The 23901-nt window shown below is 38.1% G+C and overlaps 1 protein-coding gene across 1 annotated transcript in view; it reads left to right on the top strand.

Annotated features, from left to right (window-relative positions):
- Positions 1-12362: 12362 nt before the first annotated feature.
- The window catches only part of NSUN7 (NOP2/Sun RNA methyltransferase family member 7), a 51851-nt gene continuing 40312 nt past the window's right edge, over positions 12363-23901 (top strand). Inside the window, exons 1-4 of the mRNA XM_040625043.1 lie at positions 12363-12467; positions 12750-13153; positions 19788-19846; positions 20219-20349. Coding sequence (XP_040480977.1) covers positions 12841-13153; positions 19788-19846; positions 20219-20349 — 503 coding nt within the window. The 5' untranslated portion in view covers positions 12363-12467; positions 12750-12840. The remainder of the gene's footprint in view (positions 12468-12749; positions 13154-19787; positions 19847-20218; positions 20350-23901) is intronic.

The raw sequence follows: 23901 nt of genomic DNA, 5'->3' as shown, positions 1-23901 counted from the left end.
CAGTTCTTAGTATATTCACAAAGCTGTCCATCCATCACCACTACCTAATTACAGAACATTTTCATCACCCCAAAAAGAAATCCCATATCCATTAGCAGTCATTCTTCCTGCCCCTCCCCCCCACTCCAGCAACCACTAATCTACTTTTTGTTTCTATGGATTTGCCTATTTTGGACATTTTGCATAAGTTGAATTATACAATAGGCAGCCTTTTATGTCTGATTTCTTTCACTCGGTGTGATGTTTTCAAGGTTCATTATGTTGTATCATGTATCAGTTCTTCATTCTTTTTTGTGATCAGGTGCGCCATGGTACAGATAAACCACATTCTGTTTATCTAATCATCAGTTGATGGACATTTAGATTGTTTCTACCTTTGGGCTATTGCGAATAGTGCGCTACGGACATTCATGTACAAGTTTTTGTTTGAACACCTTTTTTCAGTTCTTTTGGGTAGGAAAGGAATTGCTGAGTAAAATGGTAATTTTATGTTTACGTTTTTGAGGAAATACTAATCTGTTTTCCAAAGCACTGTGTCATCTTACATCCCCGCCAACGGTGTCTAAGGGTTCCAATTTCTCTATGTCCTCACTAACACTTACTATTTCTGTTTTTTTTTTTAATTCTAATCACCCTAGCAGTGTGAAATGTTTCTCGCTATGGTTTTGATTTGCATTTCCCCAATGACTACTGATGTTGAACATCTTTTCATGTGTTCATTGGCCATTTGTCTATTTTCTTTGGAGAAATGTCTTCAGATCCTTTGCCTATTTTTTAATTGGGTTATTTGTCTTTCTTTATTTTTGAGTTGTAAGGGTTCTTTATAACTGGATACAAGTCCCTTATCAGATATATAATTGTAAATATTCTAGCCTATTCTGTGGGTAATCTTTTCATTTTCTTGATAGTGTCCTTTAAATCACTTACATTTTTACTGTCTTTTTAAAAAGTTTTTACTCTTTATGTTGTATATTTAAACTTTTGATGAAGTCCAATTTATCTATTTTTTCTTCTGCTGCTTGTGCTTTTGGTGTCATACTATGAAATCATTACGTAATACAAGGCCACCAATACTTACTCATGCGTTTTCTTCTCAGTGTTTCCTTGTTTTAGCTCTTACATTTAGGTTTTTGATCCATCTGGGGTTAATTTTTGCATAGAACACATGCAGTAACATTTTAAATTTTCCATGTGTAATCATATACACTATAGACGTTTATGCAGAAATTGTACAAAAGATTATAGATTTAAGTAGTGGGAAATGACAGTTTTCAAGCAATCAAGCTTATTAAATAAGCATTTACAGCAAATATACTTAATCTTAACAAAAAAATTAATCAGAAATTTTCCTGTCTTGAGAGTAAGAAGTGTAATCATAGTAACAAAACTCGTTTGTATATTACATTAAATTCAGTAACTTTTTCATAGCATTTGTTTAATCTTTATCAGCAGATATTCCATTTCCAACAGGTAAGAGAAGTTTTGATAAACTTATACAGTATCATATATTTTCAGAAAAATAGCTAAATTTAAGATGTTCTGTTCAAAGGAAGTAGAAAGAAATAATGAGCAAGCTTAGAACTATTTCCTTATTCAGTAGCTGATATTGGAATGTTTATCTGAAGCAGAGTCATGTCAAGGTATCAATTCATCAGACCTCCTGAATACCTTTCCTGAACAGACATTTCAATTTGAAAGAATTTTAACAACAGTATAAACTGCATGCCCAGAGAAATGGAACAGACAGCAGCAGGATTCAAGAACAGAACAAAGAGGCAAAGATCAAGCAGGTTTGCCAAACAGTGGGTCCTTGTGTTTGAAACGAGTTGAGGGCTTTGCAGCAATTCCCATCTGAGAAGTTTTCTGTAAACCAGAGTTTGAAGTTCAAAGCACAAAATTCATTTTAGAGATGAAGTCACTGTTAACTTACTGGGGTTAAATGTATCACAGTTATGGATTCTCTAAAATTAGCATTGCTTATTTTCCAGAATCATGCTTTATATTAATTCTCTATTAAGTTCAAGTTGCTGAGAAAAAAAAAATTGACAATGATTTAAAAAAAAAGTACATTCTCCTAAAGGAGAGGTGTTTTTTTTTTTAATTAATTAAAAACTAGAGTTGGGGAGATTTTCCATAGAGATTGAAATATAAGTTATTTTTAGTTTTTAATAAAATGTGGAAGATTGGCTGTGGGGCACTGCTGGCTCCTGAAATATCATTTATTTCACGTTGTCAAATGCCCTTCAGTAACTGTACGTTTCATGCTAAAAAGAAACTCTCTTTCAGCAACTTCAGGTGAGAACATTTTGAGGTGGCCCGTATACAGAATCACATGTGCCATTGAGATTATTCTTTGGGGACAGTGGTACCCAATCTTTTCCCACTCTCATTCTGGTTGAAATTTATTTTTTTTTAAAGATTTTTTATTTATTTGACAGAGAGAGACACAGTGAGAGAGAGAACACAAGCAGGGGGAGTGGGAGAGGGAAAAGCAGACTTCCCACTGAGCAGGGAGCCCGATGCAGGGCTTGATCCCAGGACCCTAGGATCATGACCTGAGCCAAAGGCAGATGCTTAACGACTGAGCCACCCAGGCGCCCCTCTGGTTGAAATTTAAAATGTTTTGTTATCAGAAGGTTTTTCCACTTAAGATTGACAGTAGGTCGGCAAGGCTGTGGAAGCAAGCCCGCCTTCCTAGGGAATAATCAATCGCTCAGTGTTTTGTTGCATCATGAAAGTTGGGGAGTGTGTCTTTCCTTGGATTCTCTGAAATGCTTTTTGGTGACAGTCATTTGTTTTTAACTTGAAAACATACTATGGTTGTGCTTTTCAAATTAGGGTACCAATGTAAGCTTTGTGATGGCAGAGATTATCTTGTTACTGCTATAGCCCCAATGTCTAGAATACTGTCTTGTATGGTGCTCGATTAATAATTAATGAATAAAAGAGAAGAGGAAGAAGGAAGAGGGAGGAAAAGAGAAAGGAGGACAAAGAAGAAGGGAAGAGAGAGGAAGGGAAAAGAGTAAGAGGGAAGGTAAGGAGGAAAGAAAAAAGAAGCAGAATTAGAAGAACTAGTAGGGGAAAGGGAATGAATGATACCACATCACAAGGAATATATGTATGGTGGGGGGATTTAAAGCTAAAGGACAAACACAGGGATATTTGGGGAGGGTCAACTGTACCCAAAGAAGTGAGATGGGGAGGAGAATTATATTAAAATAAATATAGATATGTGATGGAGGAAGATGCAAAGTTTGCATTAGGCAATAAACTTATTCCCTGCCTTCACAGACTCAGAATCTCAAGTTGGGAAGGGATCAAAGTCGTTTTATCACAGCAGCCGTATCTGATGCTTTAATCCAGGGTTGGCACGTTTTTTTCTGAAGAGGATAAGAAATTTTAGGCTTTGAAGGGCATAGTCTCTGTCACAACTGCTCCATTATGCCATTTTAGCAGGAGAGGACCATACACATACACAATATGTTGAAAAAAAATGTGTATGGCTGTGTGCCAATAAAATGTTATTTAAAAAAACTGGTGGTGGGACAGATTTGGCCAGCAGGCTGTAGTTATTGACCATACCTGCATATTTTCTACAATATTCAGACAATACTTATAACCTCTGTCTATATCTGCATGGCAGGGAACACACTTCTTTTCAAGGGAAAACTATTCCATTTTTGTTTAACTGTGGTTATAGAAAGGCATTTTTGTATATTGAATTAAAAAATCTGCTTTTGGTGTTATTATGGACTGAATGTTTTTCCCCAAAAATTATATGTTGAGGTCTAATCCCCTATGTGAGGGTATTTGGAGGAGAGACCTTTGGGAGACAACTAACTCATGAGGGCGGGCCCTCATGAATGGAATTAGAGCCTGTGTAAGAAGAGGACAGAAAGCTAGATTACTGTAACATAAGAAATCAGCAGTCTGCAACCCAGATGAGGGCTTTCACCAGAACATGGCCATTCTGGCACTCTGATCTGGGCATTCTAGCCTCCAGACTGTGAGAAAGAAATTTCTCACCCACCCAGTCTATGGTACTCTGTTATAGCAGCCTGAACTAAGACAAGTGTTATCTTAGTGTTTATTTATTTGTTTGTTTGTTTGTTATTGTTGTTTAAGACACTCTAACCTAATGATTTAGTACATGATGTGTGTTTTTTCAGACAGCTTCTGCTTCTAGTCAATATGGAATAACAAGGATCTGATTTACTCTCCCACCTGAAACAACTGAAAAATTGAACAAAATGTAGGAGACAGGAGCATTCAAGATACTGACACTAGGCAACCAAGGACATCTGTGAGAGATGGGAAACAAATGAGGTAAGACTCCAGTTGCCTCCAGCTTACTGTCTAGAGTAAATTTCCAGGACTTCATGAGCTGGGAGCCCAAGCGGAGCCCAGCCACCTCTCCAAGTTGAGGAGATGGAGTTGCAAGTCCAAGGGAGCCAAGGTCAACAGCATGCACACAGTAAAGCAGAGAATCAGAGAGACAAATCTGGAGATGTGCAGAGGGGCCCCTTTAATATTCAGCTGAGTGCTGCTCAGTATATGTATGTGAGGAAGTTACGCAAGGCCAGGGAAAGAACCACCTGAAAAGATTACAGGAAAGAGTAAACAGTTCTTGGAGCTCACCAAAGGCCAGAGATAGTCCCTGCTCCTAACGGCTAGAGTGGAAAACTTCAGAATTCACAGATACTTTTTAGAATACTAAGACTCACTTGCCTCAGTAATGGGGAGGAATTATTCCTAGGCCAAATGCTAAATGAACATAAAAGTTAGATCTGACAGGCATCTGGGTGGCTCAGTCGGTTACCTGTCTGCCTTCATCTTAGGTCATAATCTCAGGGTTCTGGAATTGAACCCTGCATGGCATCGGGCAACCTGCTCAGCAGGGAGCCCGCTTCTCCCTCGCTCGCTTCCACTCCCCATGCTTGTGCTCTCTCTCTCAAATGAATAAGTAAATTCTTAAAAAAAAAAAAAAGTTAGATCTGAAAGGATCTGTTTTCAATATCTTTCCCCCTATACATACTTACCTATGATAAAGTTTAATTTATAAATTAGACACAGTAAGAGATTAACAATAATAAAATAGAACAAATATAAAAATGTACTGCAAGAAAAGTTACTTGAATGTGGTTTCTCTTTCAAAATATCTTATTGAACTGTACTCACCCTTCTGGTGATGATGTGAGATGATAAAATGTCTACGTGATGAGATGAAGCAAGGTGAGTGACGTAGGCACTATGACATAGTAGTAGGCTACTATTGACCTTCTGACAATATATCAGGAGCATCATCTGCTTCCAGACCTTGGTTGACCAAAGGTAATGAAACTGCAGAAAGAGAAACAATGGAAAAGGGCAGACTGCTGTAAATAGATGGTGACATACCCAGCCATAGGCTGTCCTTGCATTCTGACAGCACCTAATCCAGAGTGAACCCTACTTCCTTGGGCCCTACCACAAATCACCCAACCACAGCCCCAATCCTATAATAGGTCCTTTCTAACACCCTCTTAATGAGAAGCCCTCTTCCCCATGGTGTGCATTCTCCCTCACTGCAATGAATGATAAACCCAACTTGTTCAACTGTTGGTGGCTTTCACTGGAGGGCTTTGCCATTTCAAATATATTATTTAATGTAATCTCCATAACAAGAGCATAAGGCTGAATTTATAGATATTTTAAGGCTCCTAGAGGTTAATTTAATTCAGAAAGAGACAAATCAGGGATTTGAATACAGGCTCCTTGAATGTTCCTCACTACCTTGAATGGCAGAAGACAGGGAGCAAGATAAAGAAGAAAGTAAAGATGTTCCAAAAGAAACAAAAGATTTTTTTTGCTCGTGCTCTTTCACTGTCACTTTCATGGAGCAACATCTCCATCTTGTACTATTTTATAAGGCAGGTTTGTAATTAATTGGATTTTACAACTACGTCAATCACTTAGATGCAACCAAGATTTGAGAATACATTTTGCTATTAGTTGCTCCATAGGCAAAATAAAATTAAGCCATTCAATTAAAACCACAACTAATGAGGAAAGAAATGTTTTTCATTGTCATCTGTGGTACTTTTTTTTTTCCTGAGAGATGACCCCATTGAATGCTTTCACTTCAAAATAATGTCTTTAAGGTGGCTAAAGATCACATAGAGTAGATTGGTTGCCTCTACATGAAGAAACTTTTGGGTTACTGAAGGATAAGGGTGGGAGACTTTTCACTGGATATTCTTTTGTATTTTGTATTAAATTTAAAACCATGTGAATATATTACTAGTTCAAAATGTAAGTTAACATTTTAAAGGTCAAAAATAAAATATACAGATATACCCCTTTACTTTTTAAAGATAAGTAGTATCTGCAACTAAGGTACTACAGAAAATAAAATGAATTATCTGGTTTTTCATTCATTAGTGGTAACTCAGATTCCTTAAATATGAGACTGTAGCAGCAGGAAAGAACTAGGAAGAAGAGCCCAATTAAAAAATGATAAGGAGAGGCACCTGAGTGTCTCAGTCAGTTAAGCATCTGACTCTTGGTCTCAGCTCAGGTCTTGATCTCAGGATTGTGAGTTCAAGCCCCATGTTGGGCTCCACTCTGGAAAAAATGACAAGGACACAGAAGAAGGGAAGACAAACAGTTCATGCTGGAGCATGTGAATATTGCAGTGAGTACATTCCTAAATAATTATACTATCTGAATTTCAAGAAAACCTTTTCTAAGTCGTTTGAAAGAGTGTAACTGAAAATTTAAGACAAGATACCATTGGTATACGGAGCAAGTATTGTACTGACATACTTATGCTAAACAATTTTTTGTTGGGGGGGCACCTGGGTGGCTCAGTTGGTTAGGCATCTGACTCTTGATTTCAGATCAGATCATGATCTTAGGGTCTGAGATCAAGCCCCACGTTGGGCTCTGTGCTCAGTGGGGACTCTGCTGGAGATTCTCTACCTCTCCCTCTGCCCTTCCCCCAGTTAGCACTGTCTGTTTCTCTCTAACACAAATAAATAAATCTTTTAAAAATTATTTGTTTAACTAAACATTTAATTAAACATCCTCTATATTATCTGGCAACCCTAACTGTACATCCACTAAAAAAAAAAAAAAAAAAAAAATCATAGACAACTCATCAATTTACCAGCAGATGGCTCCCTGAATCTAGTTTAGAATAAGATAGTATACTCAAACCTAGTGAGAAGTCCTTATTGTATCAGGGTTTTTGTTGTTTTGAGTGTTTGATTGGTCTGGTGTGATTGGGTTAGTTTTGTGGGGGAGTGGGAAGTTTTTATTTAGTTATATAAAAGCATAAGATAACCTTTTACACCATTTCATATGACTCTTCATGATCCTTAACTTTAGAATATGAAAAGGAAATAATAATTAAATTTTTAATATTTGTTTCTTTTATATTTGCTCAAGCATTTAAATGCTAAGGCAATTGGTGTAATTTCAGGGTAAAGTGACTCTGACATTTCACAAAGGAATTCCATGACTATTAGATTATGTATTCTGAGCATTAGTTCAGGGATCTCCATATAAAAAACATACCTTTACCTCTTTGATGCAGTCTGATTTGCTATGATAGTCTAACATTGAGGCATGTGCCATTTGTTTTGGCCCAAAACACACATCCAGAGCTCCCAATGAAATCAATGATTCAACAGAATTTTTAGACCTGCCACAATTTTACTAACCCTTTGCCAATGCCAAAATATCTTGATGTGTTCAATTCTAGGACTTATTTTCTAAGCAAAAGTATTCTAGAACGAATGTTGTCTTAAAGTCTATTTTGTCTGATAATAGTATAGCCATTCAAGCTGTCTTTTGGTTCTAGTTTGCATGGCTATAGTTTTCCATCCTTTCACCTTCAACCTATCTGTGTCTTTGAATCTAAAACATGTCTGTTGCAGCCAGCATATAGTTAGATTTTTAAATCCATTCTACTAACCTCTGCTTTTTGGTTATTTAATCCACTTACATTTAATTCAATTACAGATTAGGTAGGATTTATATTTACCATTTTTCTATTTTTTTTCTGTATGGCTTATGTCTTTGTCCTTTTATTCCTCCATTTCTGCTCTTTTGCTAAAATAAACTTTTGAACAGAAATTTTAAGTAGACATTGGTAAATAAATATTAAAACAGATATTTAAATATACTTCCCCTATTGACCGCCAATCTTTCTCAGTTTTTTCTCCACTCACTTTTTTCTTAGTAAATAAATCATAGACTTCAACACATCAAGAAACAAATACAAAAAGCAAAAATACTTGCCTGGGGTTGTGCAACTAATTCATGACAATATTAGGACTAAAAAACAGGTCTTCTGATTCTATCTAGTTTCAAAGTTCCCACTACCACCATGCAATGTAAATGGACTGAGTTCATCTGTAACACAAGATCTTTCTAATGTCCTTCTTGCCAGTTTTGAATTTCTTGTATTTTCTCCCTATTTCAGAGGAAGGATGTTTTCTCTAACTCTTGAATTCAAATCTCTTAACAGTGTTTCCTTAAGTGCAGAGCCAGCACCATCAAAGGTACAGGAGACGATGTGAAGTGATAAGCTGAATTAGTATTGAATAACAAGTACATAATGAGAAAGCTGCTTTATCAAGGCTCTTTTGATCCTTCTGACAAGGAGAAATCCTCATTTTTGTACTGGTGTTTAACACCTCTCTAACATTGCCCATGTTCCTTTTTAACTGAGAGTAGTCAACGTTAAGCCTGGAGCCTTGGTACACTGTTTGTAGCTGTAATTTAATAGTATTATTTTTCTTTTGTTGTGGTTATTTTCATTTATGACAAATGATGCTGATTTTCCTTTTATAGTTTTCTATTTACATAGAACTGTGATCCTGATTTAAAATAAAATATTGAGTAAATAGTATAAATGGTAGTATGTGGATATGGAAAACTAATCCATAAAGGTGGTGCTTGAATCACCAACCCTGGGAATCTACTGTGTTGGTTCAATCTATTACAAGCGTTGTCTATTGTAACCTCTTCTTTCCTGGGCCACGAAAGACAGTCACGGAATGGATAATAAACCTCTTGAACCTCTTTCCCTATTGCATCCCAGGTCACTCAAACTCTTCCTTAGTTGCTGTTGTCATATTTGGCTTCAAAATTTCTGAATATTGTTTCTAAAGATGCTGTGAACTGCTATGGTCTGGACTTTTGTTCCTCTCCACTTGCCTCACCCTTCAGGACTCTGCTCCATACCACTTGTCTGCTGCTTCCAAATTAAGATTTTTTTCCCCGCCTTTGCAAGTGGTTATAGCTCTTTTGGTTAATCTTTGATGGGCTTGTGTTAAAACCCACAATCATATTTTTATTTTCCCAAAGGGATCTTTGCAGTATCATCTTACCATTTCCTTTTCAAGTGTGGGTTTGGAACAAGTTTCCACAGAGACTGGGCAAGAGGACACTTGAGTAATGCTATCCGCTATGATATGCAAAGTATTCCTTTACACCAACTCTCACCCAGCATCGGAGGATGATGTTCGCCCATCTCAGAGTGAGTTTCCTGCCTTCTTGGGCATCTATCACCCTCTTCTCCTCTGGGATGGAATATCTCAGTACCTGATCATCCGTCTCCAGATGAAGCTTACCCACTAAGCCCTGAAAATCCTCAAATAGGGCTCCTGATAGCTGCCTTAGTGCCCCAAAGTTCCTAGTTAGAAATAGCTTAGGTCCACGATGGAACACTAGGTAACTTCATAAAATATAAAAGAATAAGGAAAAGGATTGTTGCAAAAATAGACTATTAGACTATTATTTCTAAATGGCAATAATTATAAATTGAGCCTTGAGGTTTAAAAACACAAATTAAAATTCTTTATGTTTCATATGCTTTTTACATTTCTATAACAAGCTTCAATGGAACTGAGCACAGTTTATATGCCCAGAGTAACTTGAATCAGTAAGAAATGTATTTTGAATATCTACTTTGCTAATATACACTGGCTACTCCGAGTGAAACGCAAGGGAGGTTAATTTACAAATATTTCAAATACTCTACCCCCTGGGGAAAGAAAATCATTCTTTTAAGTTCTTTTGGTAGAAAGCTCCAGGTAACTAACTTTTTAATTTTCTACACTACCTCTGATTTAATGTTCTGATTATATTACAGAGTGACTTAAACAAAGACCACATTTTTTACTGCCCTGCTTTCACAACAGTTGAATCCACACACCTATCTCTATGGAGACTTTTGTACTGTCTTCCTGGAGATTTAAGTCCACAATGAGACCATTAATCAGAAGTGAGAGGTAAGGAGGATTATACACATGATTAGAGTAAATAGTAACCATGCATTCACTCACCAACAACTGTTTGCTTAAGCTTCACTTTGAGGATAGAGGCTCTCATTAAATCTCATTTTCAATATAGTAAATTGTCACTTACATTGACCTATCGCGGAGAAATAAAAAGCTACTCAAATTATATTTTGAAAGACAAAAGTATTTTAAAGTTTGTAGCTAGCTAGTGCCTCACATTTTCAGCAGGTTGTACTATGTACCGTGTGATGCATAATAAAATGTATCATGACCCCTAAGGCATCTTCGTATTTGTAATCTTCTGTGCATGTGTGTGTGTGAAAGACAGTGATTATTTTACTAATATCTGGGAATAAAATGATATTACATATAATAAAAATAAAAAGAGATAACAAAACTAAGAGTGTGTGTTTTATGGGCTACATGATACCAAGATAGCAGAAGGAGGAGGAATACAGTATGTTCACAAATATTTATAAAAATTGAATGGTGTCAAAGCACACATGTATCTATTCATTAATTTCTTGAGGGTAAGATGCCTGATCATTTCCATACATTCATCTTTACTTCCAGGGCTGAGCATAGTACCAGATACATGGTAAGAATTTAACATTTCTTTGTTAAATTTATGGATGGAATACATGCATGCATGTAGAAAATGTTATGGGAGCATAGAAGAGGCAATGCTTGACATTCTGGGAATAATTGAAGCAAGTGGATTAGTGGATAAAGGGTTGGGAGACAGAGGTTTGTAGCAGAGACTACTAATCGTTCCCCAATAGCCATTCTCCCCTTCTTCCATAGCAATAGTTCCCTTGATTTCTAGTTGGACACATATACCAACCCTCTTTGCTGCTAGGTATGCCATGTGACTAAGTTCTGGCCACGTGATGTGTGTACTTTTCAGGTTATGTCCTTGAAAGGAATGGGTATGCCCTCCCTTTCCTCTTTATTCTCCCAACCCCTAGCTGGCAATGATGGTAAGCCACCCTGGACTAAGTTGACAAGGGCAAAGCCCTTATATGCAGCATAAAATAGGAGTGTAGAGGAGAGCCCCTATGCCAACAGGACTTTATGTAAGAAATAAACTTGCTCTGTTGAAGCCAACGGTTATTTTGGGTCTCTGTCACAGTGGCTAAATTCATATCCTAATACGAGCATCAGGAAGGATTTATAGAGGCAATGTTTGTACTGAGTTTGAGATTGAGTAGGAGGAGTTCACCAGGTGGACACAAAAATTAAAGTAGCCATATTAAAACCCTTTGGGGAGGTTTATATTTGTTCCCAGTTCCATGCTATAATTAGGGGTTGGAGGGAGGCAAATTTGATCGTTTGATCGTTTCAGCCAAGTCCTTCTTTGCAGGCAATTCCTGGAAAGGAGGGACTTGGTCTTAAGTTGGCAAAGACCTTTATCCAACTTGCCCTGGAAGAGTCCGTCTAATGTGATAGCCATTCTTCTAAAAAGTATGGAAATAAAGTAGGCTCGTCTTTTCCCCTTTTTTTCAGTAGCTCTCTACATTCATCTGTTATAACATTTCTTGCTCTCCCGCTACACGCGCCAAGGCAGGTGCTGTCAGCGACACAAAATTCTTGCTTTCTAGGAGACCGCCCGGGACGTGCCGGGAAAGAGGCGGCCACTTGTGGTTCTGGGGAGATCGACGATCCTCGGGAACCCAGCGGTCCAACTGTGCAAGGGGTCTTCGGTTTCAAGGAGGGGCTGGAACAGGAGTCACGGAACTCGGAAGGAAGAACAACTAGCCGGGGGGAAAGGCGGCACCCGCCAAATCCCGCGGGAACAGCTCTCCAGCGGCGTCCGGCCGGCTCCCGGTTGCCATGGAGACCTGGGTCCCGGCCGGCCGGCCGACCGCGAGAGGCGGACCCTTGCCGGGCCTGAACCGCGGGTCCACCGGCGCCGCGTCCGGCCAAGGGCCACTGTGCGTGACCCGGAAAGGCCAGGAGGCGCGCTCTGCTTCCGGGAACCGAAGCGAGCACGGGAGGTCGCGACCCCCGTCCCAAACCGAGCGGGTGGGAGAGGCGGCATTGGAACCAAACTGCCGCCGCCGTCCCGCCGTCCCCGGGCTCCCGTGGGCACTGTTCAGATACCAGGCTGCGGTGCCCCAAGTGCAGCGGCTGCCGCGTCTCCGTCCCCGAAGCCCCGGGAAACATCCGGCCTCTCGGGTAAGGGGCGCCCGTGGGGCCACAGACGCGGCTCGTGGGGAGCGCTACCCCCAAACAGGCCTCGGGAATGGTCGCTTGGGAGAAGAGTCCCCAACCTCCTCCCCACTCCCCTCCCTTTCTGAGTGTGTGGACGTTTGGTTGGGTCTTGCCCGGCCCCAAGTATGGGACGCTTGGATCCGCCAGGAGATGCCGTCTCTTAGTCTTGAACGCCACAACGAAATGGGCCACCAAGTGGGTCCTGCATAAATAGTGGTTTACCGAGATAACCTTTTCTTTTCACAGAGACGATGCTTAAAGTACAAGGAAGACCATTTCCTGGAACATCTGAGTTGTAATTCAGCCTTGACTTAGCGACCACAGTCAAGGAGCAAACATGCTTCATGCCACAAGTGAACTGGAGTTTTCGAACGAAAAAAATACGGAGAATATCGCCCAACTCGCTTCCCTGGCACTGTCAAGTGACCCATCACCCAGCGAAAAAAATTCACCTGGTTTACCCGAAAAAACGGGCTATCCGGACTCCGTTTACGTTATGGCAGCAAACATTTTTCAGGGTATTCGATTCGAAAAGTCACCAGAGCAAGTCTTAATAAAGTATGGGAATGAACCTTTGCGGTCCTTGCCGGAGTCTCAGGATGAAGCCTTTCAGCGGTCCTCCTATGAGCTGGCTTTCAGTGCCCTGAAGTGTGAGTAGTACTGGCCCTAAAGATCAGCACTTAAAGAAAATAAGGAGAGAATTTGTGGAGTGCAGTCCCCCACTCCCGCCCCCTCCTGCACACCAGGTTTTGTTTTTAGGCATAAGCCTATCTTTGGTCAGTTGCAAATGTTAAGGAATTAGGAGAGTTGAGGTAAAATAAGCTCTTTCAGGTCGGAACTGTTTTTTCCCTGCAGATCTGCCTGGGCCCAGCACCGTGCCTGGCCTTAGACAGATGTCATGCACAGTCATGAAATTGAACAAGGAAACAATTCCACTGACAGGAAGAATTAAGAATCCACTGAAGTATCCCAAGTACAGGTTCCCTTTCCTTGGGTTATCTCTTTGCATTTTCTGTGTTGACATCTTGTATATTAGCGTATGAACTTTCACAAATATAAAAGCCAGTAAGAGGGTCGGGGAAAGGAACAGAGATGGAGTAAGAAGAAAAGATGCAATATATCCAAAATGAATATGAAAATTAAATCAACCCCAATTAAAGTGATCCCATTCATAGCCAGTAGCCTTAATTTTGGGAGCTTGTAAATTTATTCCTCCAAGCTTCTGTAGAATGCCCCTTTCCAATTTGCCTCCAGAATTTGAGATGCAATGTTTCAGATTCCCTCAGTTGTGGTTAATTATCAGCTTCTGAGTATGGAGCTGACTCTAGGATGGAACCAGATACTGATATTATGAGAGCAAGCAGTCAAAGTGTCTGGAGATGTTTGTTTTTGGACTAGCTATGAACTTTAGAGTTTATATTACAACACGTTGTGCTATATTATTTTTATGTTTATATTGGTTTGTAAACTGACTGAATACAATTCCAGAAAAGAAGTTCCAGAAATATTTAGATTATTAGCAGCATGGCTGAAAGGATGAGCATGTGCCCTTCTTAAAGAGACAACTTAAAAGGCAACACTAATTTTCATGTATTTCCTTAGTGTTAGTACTTACTGGGTCTTCTACATCCTTGCACATAGGCAGTTAACAATTGTTCAGTTGAGCTAAAATATTCCATTAATTACTTACATGTGAATATATGTATTTCGGTAGTCTGCAGACATGACGCAGCTCAACTCTGAAGCCAGAAATTTGTCAGCATAGAGAAAAATTTGATGTTAAGAGGCAACTTCTCTTTAGTTTTCATTTGTTTTCTCCTGCTTGAGGTTTTTTTTTTCTTTTTGAATCTGTCTTAACCATTTTTTCTTTTCCAGTGTAATCTTTCAGATTGTTTCATCCATTCCTTCCACCTGCTTTAAAAAAATGTAGTTTTAAAGATGCAGCTGTTGCACTTTAAATAATGAGCCAAACGAACATTTTTACATTTTCTCCTTGTAACAATGAAATGCGGACTGGGCATCTATGTTAATTAGTTGGTATTTAATGTTAATGTCAAAATTCTATTATAGACAATTTGTTTTCCTAATGGAACATTGAATCCTACCTTTAGAAATCTACTAAAAGCCTGAAATTATTCTAGGTAAAATTAACACATTAACTAAATGGTCATGCCATATGATATGTGTACTAGATTATCTTTTTCTTTCTCTCGGTCTTTATTTCTGTTTTATGAAAGGGCCTTGTGACTATTTGATATTTTTTAATGACCCAGAAAATCCCATTCAGACAAAGTATTGTCATAGGCCTTTACAAACCTGCTTTTGCTTGAAATGTTCATATTTTAAATTCTAATTCTAAAATAAGTTCAAATACTAGAATGTCTTTGGTTGTTTACTTGGTACAAGTATTATATTCTTATAATAATAATATCTTTTTAAAATTATTATCTGAATAATTTATGAATGTTCAAATAGAATAAAACCAGAGTTTCTAAATGCATTAGGTTTCCAAGGTAATTAAGAGCCTGATATTTTGCTTTAAAATATGGGATGCTCTGTGCATTTCACTTTTATCTTCTGTATTTATCAGTGTTCTACCAATACTTTCACATGATATTTTATAAATTCACATTTAGATTGTACAGTATAGGTTCAGGGAATCACAGTTCGGAAAAGAAAATTCTGGATTTTTCCTCTGTGGTTTTATAGGAGCAATAATGCTGAAAAGGTTAATGTACAAACTAAAGAGAGCTTGGGTAATGGTACCTTTTATTGGCGAATTTATGAATAGGTAATTAGGTCATATTACCTTTTTTTTTCTGTGGAAGTACAAGGAGGAGGAAAAAATGACAGAGGAAAGTCCTTAATTATGTAAATGTTAAGTATATTCATTTGGTTGTGTTGTTTTTTGCTCTTTTGTTGATGTCCTTTGTGTATAAGCTCTTTCAAAGCAGAGAGAGTATTTATCTGATTAACCTTTTAAAGATTGAAAGAGTTCAGTATGTTTTTTTAAGATGAAGACAACCGCTACTCTTGCTTTATTAAATAGCCCCAATGTCAATTTTCTGTTAAAGAAGTTAATGAAGAGGAGCCTATTCCTTTTAAGTTTTATTTCTATCAAAGAAGTAGAGTACTGGCAGCCAGTTTGTTTTTTCAAAGAATCTCTGGATGTTTCAAGGAATTCTAAATATTAAAAAAGAAGAAAATCTGGAAAATGATTTCTTAAGAAATAAACTAATGAACCACAAATAAAGAAAAAAAGAACACTTGAAGAAAAAGATTTCCCTGAAATTGTTCATCTTATTCCTGGCTTAATTCTTTCTCTAGCCTCTCTGGGTATATATAGTAGTTGGTGAACTTTCAGTTCCAGGAATTGATATGGCATTAACCTGCTCGTTTCAGCATCTTCTAAACCTGTCAGTGAAAAACCTAGTAAATGCTTAATGTATGGTTTGGTTATGGCTTTGGAAATTAGTAATTGTAGTTGAGGTGCCCAAGTCCACCCTCAGGGTCAATGATTCACTGGAAGGACTCACAGAACTCAGCAAAGCTATTATACTCATGGTTGTAGTTTATTACAGTGAAAGGTTATTTAAAATCAACACCAGGGGCACCTGGGTGGCACAGTCGTTAAGCGTCTGCCTTTGGCTCAGGGCGTGATCCCAGAGTCCTGGGATCGAGCCCCACATCAGGCTCCTCCACTGGGAGCCTGCTTCTTCCTCTCCCACTCCCCTGCCTGTGTTCCCTCTCTCGCTGGCTGTCTTTCTCTGTCAAATAAATAAATAAAAATCTTTAAAAATAAATAAATAAATAAATAAATAAATAAATAAATAAATAAATAAATAAATAAATAAAAATAATAAAATCAACACCAGAAAAAAGGTACATAGGAGAGAGTCCAGGAGAGACCTGGTACAAGTTTCCTATTGTCCTTTTCCAATGGAGTCCTTGGGCAATGCTTAATTCTCTTAGCAACAATGTATGGCAACACAAATGAAGTACTGTAGTATGTAGAAGGAAGTATTGAAGTATAGGGAACCTCATCTAAGCCTTGCTGTCCAGGGTGTTTATTGGGATCAGTCATGTAGATAGGAGTGCACTAGTAGCTGACCTTACTCAGTCTCAAGCTCTTTCAGAGGCCATGCTGATAGTGTTGCTCAATGCCCATGTAAACAAGGACATTTGTATTAGGCAAGATATTCCAAAGGCTTATAGAGATTATCGCCCAGGAGCTTGGAGGGCCAACTCTTTCCTCGGAATATTCAGGGTTTGGCCACCCCGGCCTGCTCAGTTAATTCTTTTTTTCTTAAAGATATTTATTTATTTATTTATTTATTTATTTATTTATTTATTTATTTATTTATTTAAGAGAGCAAGCATGCATGCATGTGCGCATGTGAGGGGAGGGGCAGAGGGGGAGAAGCAGACTCCCCAAGGAGCATGGAGCTTGACCCAGGGCTAGGGCTTGATCCCATGACCCTGAGATCAGGACCTGAGGTGAAACCCAGGTGCCCTGCCTGCTGAGTTAATTCTTGATTGCATAGTGATTCATTAGGAAAATGATTTAGATCAATAACCTCATAAGATCTGGTTTCATGTAAGAGGTTAAAGCAATTTTCTTGACTGACAATAATAATACCTTATATTTACATAGTTCTTTGTAATTCAAAAAACAGTTTATATCATTTGATATAATGAGTCCTTTGAGATGCAAGATTCTCATTTTGCAGATGAAAAACTGAAGGAGGCTCAAGAAGAGATTAAATGATGTATCTAAGGAACTAGCAGGAATAAGGTTAAAAAGAGGAAGTATTTCATCTGGTTGGAAAGGGTGGTAGAGTAGCAACCCCATCCCTAAATCCTAGTTTTTTATGGTTCATGTTGTTTTATTTTAATTGTATAATGATTTTGTGTTTGGTGATGCTAGCTTCCTTTCCCTGGTGTTTACATCTCTCAAATATTCTTTCAGAATGTTAATGGATATTCTTACTAGTTTTGCCAAAAAAGACTTAAATAATTTTATTGTTTCCCTCCTTCCACACACATACAAACTGCATTTATCTGTATTGTATAATTACAATTGACATTCTTGAATGAAGATTCTAGAGATCCCTCACATGAAGGAAAATAAAGAGGGAAAACCTAGAGGAGAGTCAAAAGAATGGATGGAGGGATGACAAGATGGGCTATGTGAATTTTAGGGGTCCAATAAATAGCACTCCTCCTTTACACTTGATTTTGGAATGAACTGAGAGGAAAAAAGGTGTTTGGTGACATGGCTTTAGATCTCCAGCCAAGTGGCTTGCAAATAGTTTACTATTGAATTAGAGACTTCTCATCTGATCCATGACTCAGCTGAAGTGTAGCCCTCTCTACTGCATGTCCTGCAGACACACTGGCAGAGGGTGTTTCTCTAGGGAAGACCCCTCCATGCTGAAAACCTGAGGAATGGGGATTAAGCGTTCTCTTCAACAGACTAAAGAGAACAGGCATTAATTAGTGGGGAACAGGGAGTAATAATTCAAGTTATTGTGCCAAACCAGGTAGGATAGGCAAGTTTACAATCTTCAAGTAAATCCTGACAACTCAAGTTAGTCACTGGCTGTGTTTTATTTAGCCACTCTGGTTTGTTATTAAGAGGAAGGTGAAGAAAGGCAGCATAATGTTGTGGTAAAGAACATGCACTTTGGTGCCAGACTGTCTGGGTTTGAAGCCCTGATTTGCCACTTGCTGTGTGACTACAAACATCTTACTTAACTATATTTTCCTCATTTCCTATAAAATAGGGGTAAGAAAGATCTAATTCACAAGGTTGTTACGAGAGTTTAGTGAACATATGGAAAGCACTTAGAACAGGGTGTAGCACATAGAAAGCACTGTCTGAAGTGTACAGTTACTATTAATGTTGATACTACTATGTGAGAATGTTATGTAAATTGTAGATACACAAAGGTAATGCATTCTGCACAGTATCAAAGGCAGCCCAAAGATGCTACCAGTTTTGATGAAAGCCCCCAAAAGAAAAATGCAATATTGGCAAAATCATCATTTTTTCATTCTGTCTCTCCTATTTCTTAAGAGTTAAGCATCTCCATTGCTCAAAATTCCGTGACCTGTGCAGGTCTGCTTCCTTAGAACTCCTTCATTTTTATGATGACTGTATTTTCTGTGATAAAAATTGGGACCCATGCTGAAAACCTATGAAATAGATAGGAATTGGTTTGCAAGTATTGAGGTTGTAAAACTAAACTTTATTTTCCTTGAAAGTGAAATGGGGATATTGCCTTGTATAATGCAGCCATAACTGGTGGCTCAAATATGGATCACGATTCCAAAGGATTTCCTATGAAAATTGGAGTCTGTGCTCCCATTAGTTACTTCCTTTTAGTTTTCCCATCTCCCAAATAAAAGCAAATTCAGCATGTGCTGTGCATATAGTAGGTTCTCCACAAATGTTGAGTGAATTGTAGCTAGCTAGCCTAGCTTTCTGGTCAACTGATTAAAGCATTTGTTACATGATGTATATATAGTTTAAGTAGTTGTAACAAAAGGAACACTCATGTACTCTGTGGAGTTTTTTCAGTACATCCACTTTCAGTACATCCACCTAGTACCTTTGCAATTCTCTGCCTAGAATGTTCTCTCCTCCCAGATCTTGACATGGCTAACTCCTTGTCATTTGGGTCTTAGATTAAATATTATCAGTGTCTTCACTAGTGAGTCCTACCAAATATTTCAGTAAGAAGTAATACTGATCTAACATAAACTCTTCCAAAGAATATAGGAAGAGGGAACACTTCCCACTTACTTTACAGGGCCAGCGTAACCCTGATCCCAACACTGACAAGGATATTACAAGAAAAGCAAATGACAGACCAATATTCCTCATGAGCATAAACATAGAACAAACTTCTAAGTAAAATATTAGCAAATTGAATCCAACAATACATAAAAATGATAAGACACTTAAATTAGATCCTGTTTAATGTTTTTCAAAGGACATAAATTGGAGGTCGAAATTCTTTTATTATTACTTTAGCTATTCAGATAATGCTCCTTTGACTAGGATTTCATGTGGAACCTGGGTCCTAAGGGTCCAGGAATCATAAAGATGACAAGTATTCATCATGTAACTGTAATTTGAGTCTTTGTCAAGAATTGAGGTATATTTTAGATATGAAAGTAAAAATATTTGGTAGTATTGTCTAAAGTGTGCTTTGATTCCAAAGTTTTCATTTTCAGTTTTGGTATTTTTGAGTAACAGAAATTTTACTTGTCTTGCAGTTCAAGATATTTTGGAAACTATATTAATAGACAGCTATATCTTCCCAAGTACCACAATAGTAAGTAGACAACTTTTATATAATTAGCTGTCTCATGATTATTATTTAGAAAGTCCTAAAAAGCCTTTAGATTTAAATCAAAACTAGTTTGCTTAATGCTGAGACCTCTTCAAAACACATCCTGAACTCTTTCCTACTTCTAATACTGATCCTAGTCCTTTCATTGTGATGAACATAGCAGACACTGTCTAAAAAGGTTTATTTTTTTACTGGACTTTTTTCCATTTGGAAGTCCTTCTCTACTTCCCAATAGAACCAGACTATGTAAAACTAGTCATATTTCTGCTCTCTTATCAAAAAATAGTGGGATGAAAAATATTGCTATTAGATATTGTTTGTATACTTTCCTTTATGTGTGTTTCCCCTTGGTAGCCAGACCATTTGAACAGTCTTATTATTGTGATGCTGTATGATTTCCAAGATAGAAAATTTCAAGCTCGTCTCTTTTCTGATAATGAAGAGCCCATAGCAGAAGTTCAAGAAGTAGAGAACCTTCTTAACAGGTAATTGTTAAAGTGCAAAGGATATTTTATATGAAATAATTATTAGTATTTTCATTGGTAAAATTGTACCACATAATGTAAGATAACTATCAAAAATTTACAGAGAAAAAAATAAAAGTTCATGTTTCATGAGTTACTTTACAAACGGTCTCGAACAGGTTAAATATTCTGTTTAAAATCAAGTTGTTTTTGAAAGCTTGAATTGTAAGATCCAGCTTGTATTTGAAAAATCATGAAAAATTCCTAATAATGTGTTAGCATATACATAAATTAAACTTCATTTGAAACGGCTATTACTTATTTACTTAGCTCTGTTTATAGCTCTTAAAAAAAATCTAACATGTATCAAATGAGAAAATTCCAACAGGAGATAAGAACCCGCTACTTTGACAAATTAAAAAAAAAAAAACTAAAAAACTTCTACGTAGTTAAGAACAAACTAACAAGTTTTAAATTTGTTTTCTTTTTAGCCTAAATCTTGGCAGAAACCTACTATGGGGACAATAATAGTACCTACCTAAATTAATTAAACTAATGCATGTGAAATGCTTAGTTTAGAACCACACATATAGTAAATGGTTAATAAATGTTAAGTGCTACTGTTGTTAGGGCTTTTGTTATCATGTTGTTGAAATTTAAGGGAAAGCAGAATATAGCAATGACAACAATCTTGTAGGAAGATTTTTCCCTCGTGAGTAATCTGAAACAGTTATCAGTATGGCATCTGATTTTATATTGTTACGGGAAATTCAAGCAGTTTCATTTAAATTATTGGCCAGAGGACTAAGATAATGGAGTAATACCAATAACTTACAGTTATTGAGCACTTACTATGTATCAATCACTGTTGTAAGGAGCTCTTTAATAACAACCCTCTGAGGAGGATACTATTAGCAACCTGTATTTTAACACATGGAAACACTGAGGCACACACAGGTTACAGGAACCTACCTGAGGCTAGAAATCCGGGAAGGGAGTGGCCAGAATTCAGATTCAGGAAGGCTGACTGCAGAGTCCAAGCTTTAACCATTGATACGCTACTGCTCCCTTCCACTTAGGATAGTGAGGTTTGGCTGAAGTACTCTGGAAGATTAAAATTAAGACATAGTCATATCTCATGTCAGATGTAGCCGTAAGACATTGTAAGATGGAGAAGAGCAAAAGCAATCAGAAGTATTTACTCTCTGTGTTAGATAACTAAGGATCTCACCCTGTTTACTGTGTGACTTTCTGGGCAACCACCTCTCTGTCCATCACACTACTGGGCAACCTGCCTTCCAGGACAGGCATCCAGATACATCAGAGAAAAACTGGTGGGGCAGTATGCTTGGGACAGGCTTAGAGGTTCAGCTTTGCTGAGCTTCCCTTAGTTCTGTTTGACTTAGTCAGGACTCAAGAGACATTGAAGGAAGTCCCCGCTTAGTCTCGCTGAGCCTAATGAGAACTGAGGTTAGCCTGAGTCAGCCAGGAAAGCCACGGGTCTCTAACTAAATAAGAAAGACCAGACTATGCTTTCATAAGCAGCAGGTTTTTAGTTAAGTGCTAGCAAGGCAGAGAATAGGTCAAGCAAGGGCCATGGCTCAGGAGGCCAAAAGAGCCAGAAGACATTACTGTCTAAGGATTCCTGACTCCCCAGATTTTTCCCTTTCTCCAAATAACCATGCTACCTCCTGCCTTAACACATATTGGTTACATTCTTGTCAGTGCAAGAGTTTTTCCCCTTACAGAAACCAATAAAGGTTTATATAATGCAAATATTATTCTCAAATTCATCAGTGAACCAATCAAATTAACCAATTTGTACTCTACTCAATTCATAATATGCTATAGAAGAAATGTATTTTATTTTATTTATTTTTAAAGACTTTATTTATTTGTGAGAGAGGGAGGAGCATAAGGAGTGGAAGCAGCAGGCAGAGGGAGAAGAAGACTCCCCACTGAGCAAGGAGCCCAATGCGGGACTCTATCCCAGGACTCTGGGATCATGATCCCAGCTGAAGGCAGATGCTCAACCAACTGAGCCACCAGGCATCCCAGGAGAAATGGTTGTTTGTTTGTTTTTTTTAAGATTTATTTATTTATTTATTTGACACAGAGAGAGAGACAACCAGCGAGAGAGGAGCATAAGCAGGGGGAGTGGGAGAGGAAGAAGCAGGCTCCCAGTGGATCAGGGACCCCAATGCAGGGCTCGATCCCAGGACCCTGGGATCACGCCCTGAGCCAAAGGCAGACGCTAAACAGGAGAAACGTATTTTAATCAAGATGTGTTTTAATGTGTTTAATCAAAATGTGTTTTAATCAAGAGTTGTAGCTTTCAAGTAATAGAAGCCATCTTCAGGTAGCTTGAGCAAAAATGGAAAGTGTTCTTACAAAGATACTGGGATGTCTCATGCAACTCAAAGACTCAGAAAGGGAATGAAGTCAAGAATTGGAAAGATGTTAGGACTTTATTTCTGCTTTTTAATCTTTTTATCTCTGCCTCTCTCTTAGTATCTGCTCCATTCTCTTTTTCTCTGCATATCTGCCTTCTCTGCTTCTCTAGTCTATATGGAAAAAAGCCCTATTCTTGCACCTAAGTTCCTGAGCTTACAGGTTACAATTGTGCTTTAGTTTCTTCATTTAGACTAACTTATTTTATCACCTCCATACCCCAATTCTAAATTCTAGGTTTCCTGGAAATTTGGCTCCACGGGGTTTGGGTGCATTCCTTTGGGCCAATCCCTCATAGCCAGTAGAGTGGGATTCTGAGCTCAGACAGAATGTTGACTTGTAGATCAACCTCTGTAGATCTCCAGGGGCTTAGGGCTGGGTGCTGTTGTCCCCAGGGAGGTAGAATCATTGTAAGCTTGAAGTATATCTTAGTCTGTTTGTTTCTACTGAGAGGATAAAAAACCAATTTTAAGGGGCACCTGGGTGGCACAGCGGTTAAGCGTCTGCCTTCAGCTCAGGGCGTGATCCCGGCGTTCCAGGATCGAGCCCCACATCAGGCTCCTCCGCTACGAGCCTGCTTCTTCCTCTCCCACTCCCCCTGCTGTGTTCCCTCTCTCGCTGGCTGTCTCTATCTCTGTCAAATAAATAAATAAAATCTTTAAAAAAAAAAAAAAAAAAAAAAAAACCAATTTTAAGACGTGACAGAAGTAATTAGTTAGCAAGAAACTGAATACGAATGATTTCCTTCTTATGAAAATTCTGTTTGATCTTTGTTGTTGTTATGTCTCTACCAGAGATCCTTGTGGTTTATACTCTAGATACCAACTTGTGTCTTTTCCTTTTGTTTGTTCATGGCTTTAGAGATACAATCTAAGATGATACCTATTACCATTTTGAACATATGCAGGGTGCTTAAGAACTCATTCCTTATATAAATCAAGTATGTTTTTAATACTGTGTGCATGGGTTAAATAAAAAGATACCATAGCCATTTCCTTTCTCACTCTCCATGCCCTCACACTAGCCCAAAAATCAGTTTCTACCAAATAATGTTGGAATTTTGTGAGGCAGAATTGGAGAACAAGCAGTGAAAGACTAGAGAGAGAGCCGGAGGGGAAAGAG

This window comes from Ursus maritimus, unplaced genomic scaffold (genome assembly GCF_017311325.1).
Source record: "Ursus maritimus isolate PB19 unplaced genomic scaffold, ASM1731132v1 scaffold_8, whole genome shotgun sequence".
NCBI lineage: Eukaryota > Metazoa > Chordata > Mammalia > Carnivora > Ursidae > Ursus > Ursus maritimus.
Note: the sequence above shows the minus strand (reverse complement) of the source record. Positions and strands in the feature narration are given on the sequence as shown.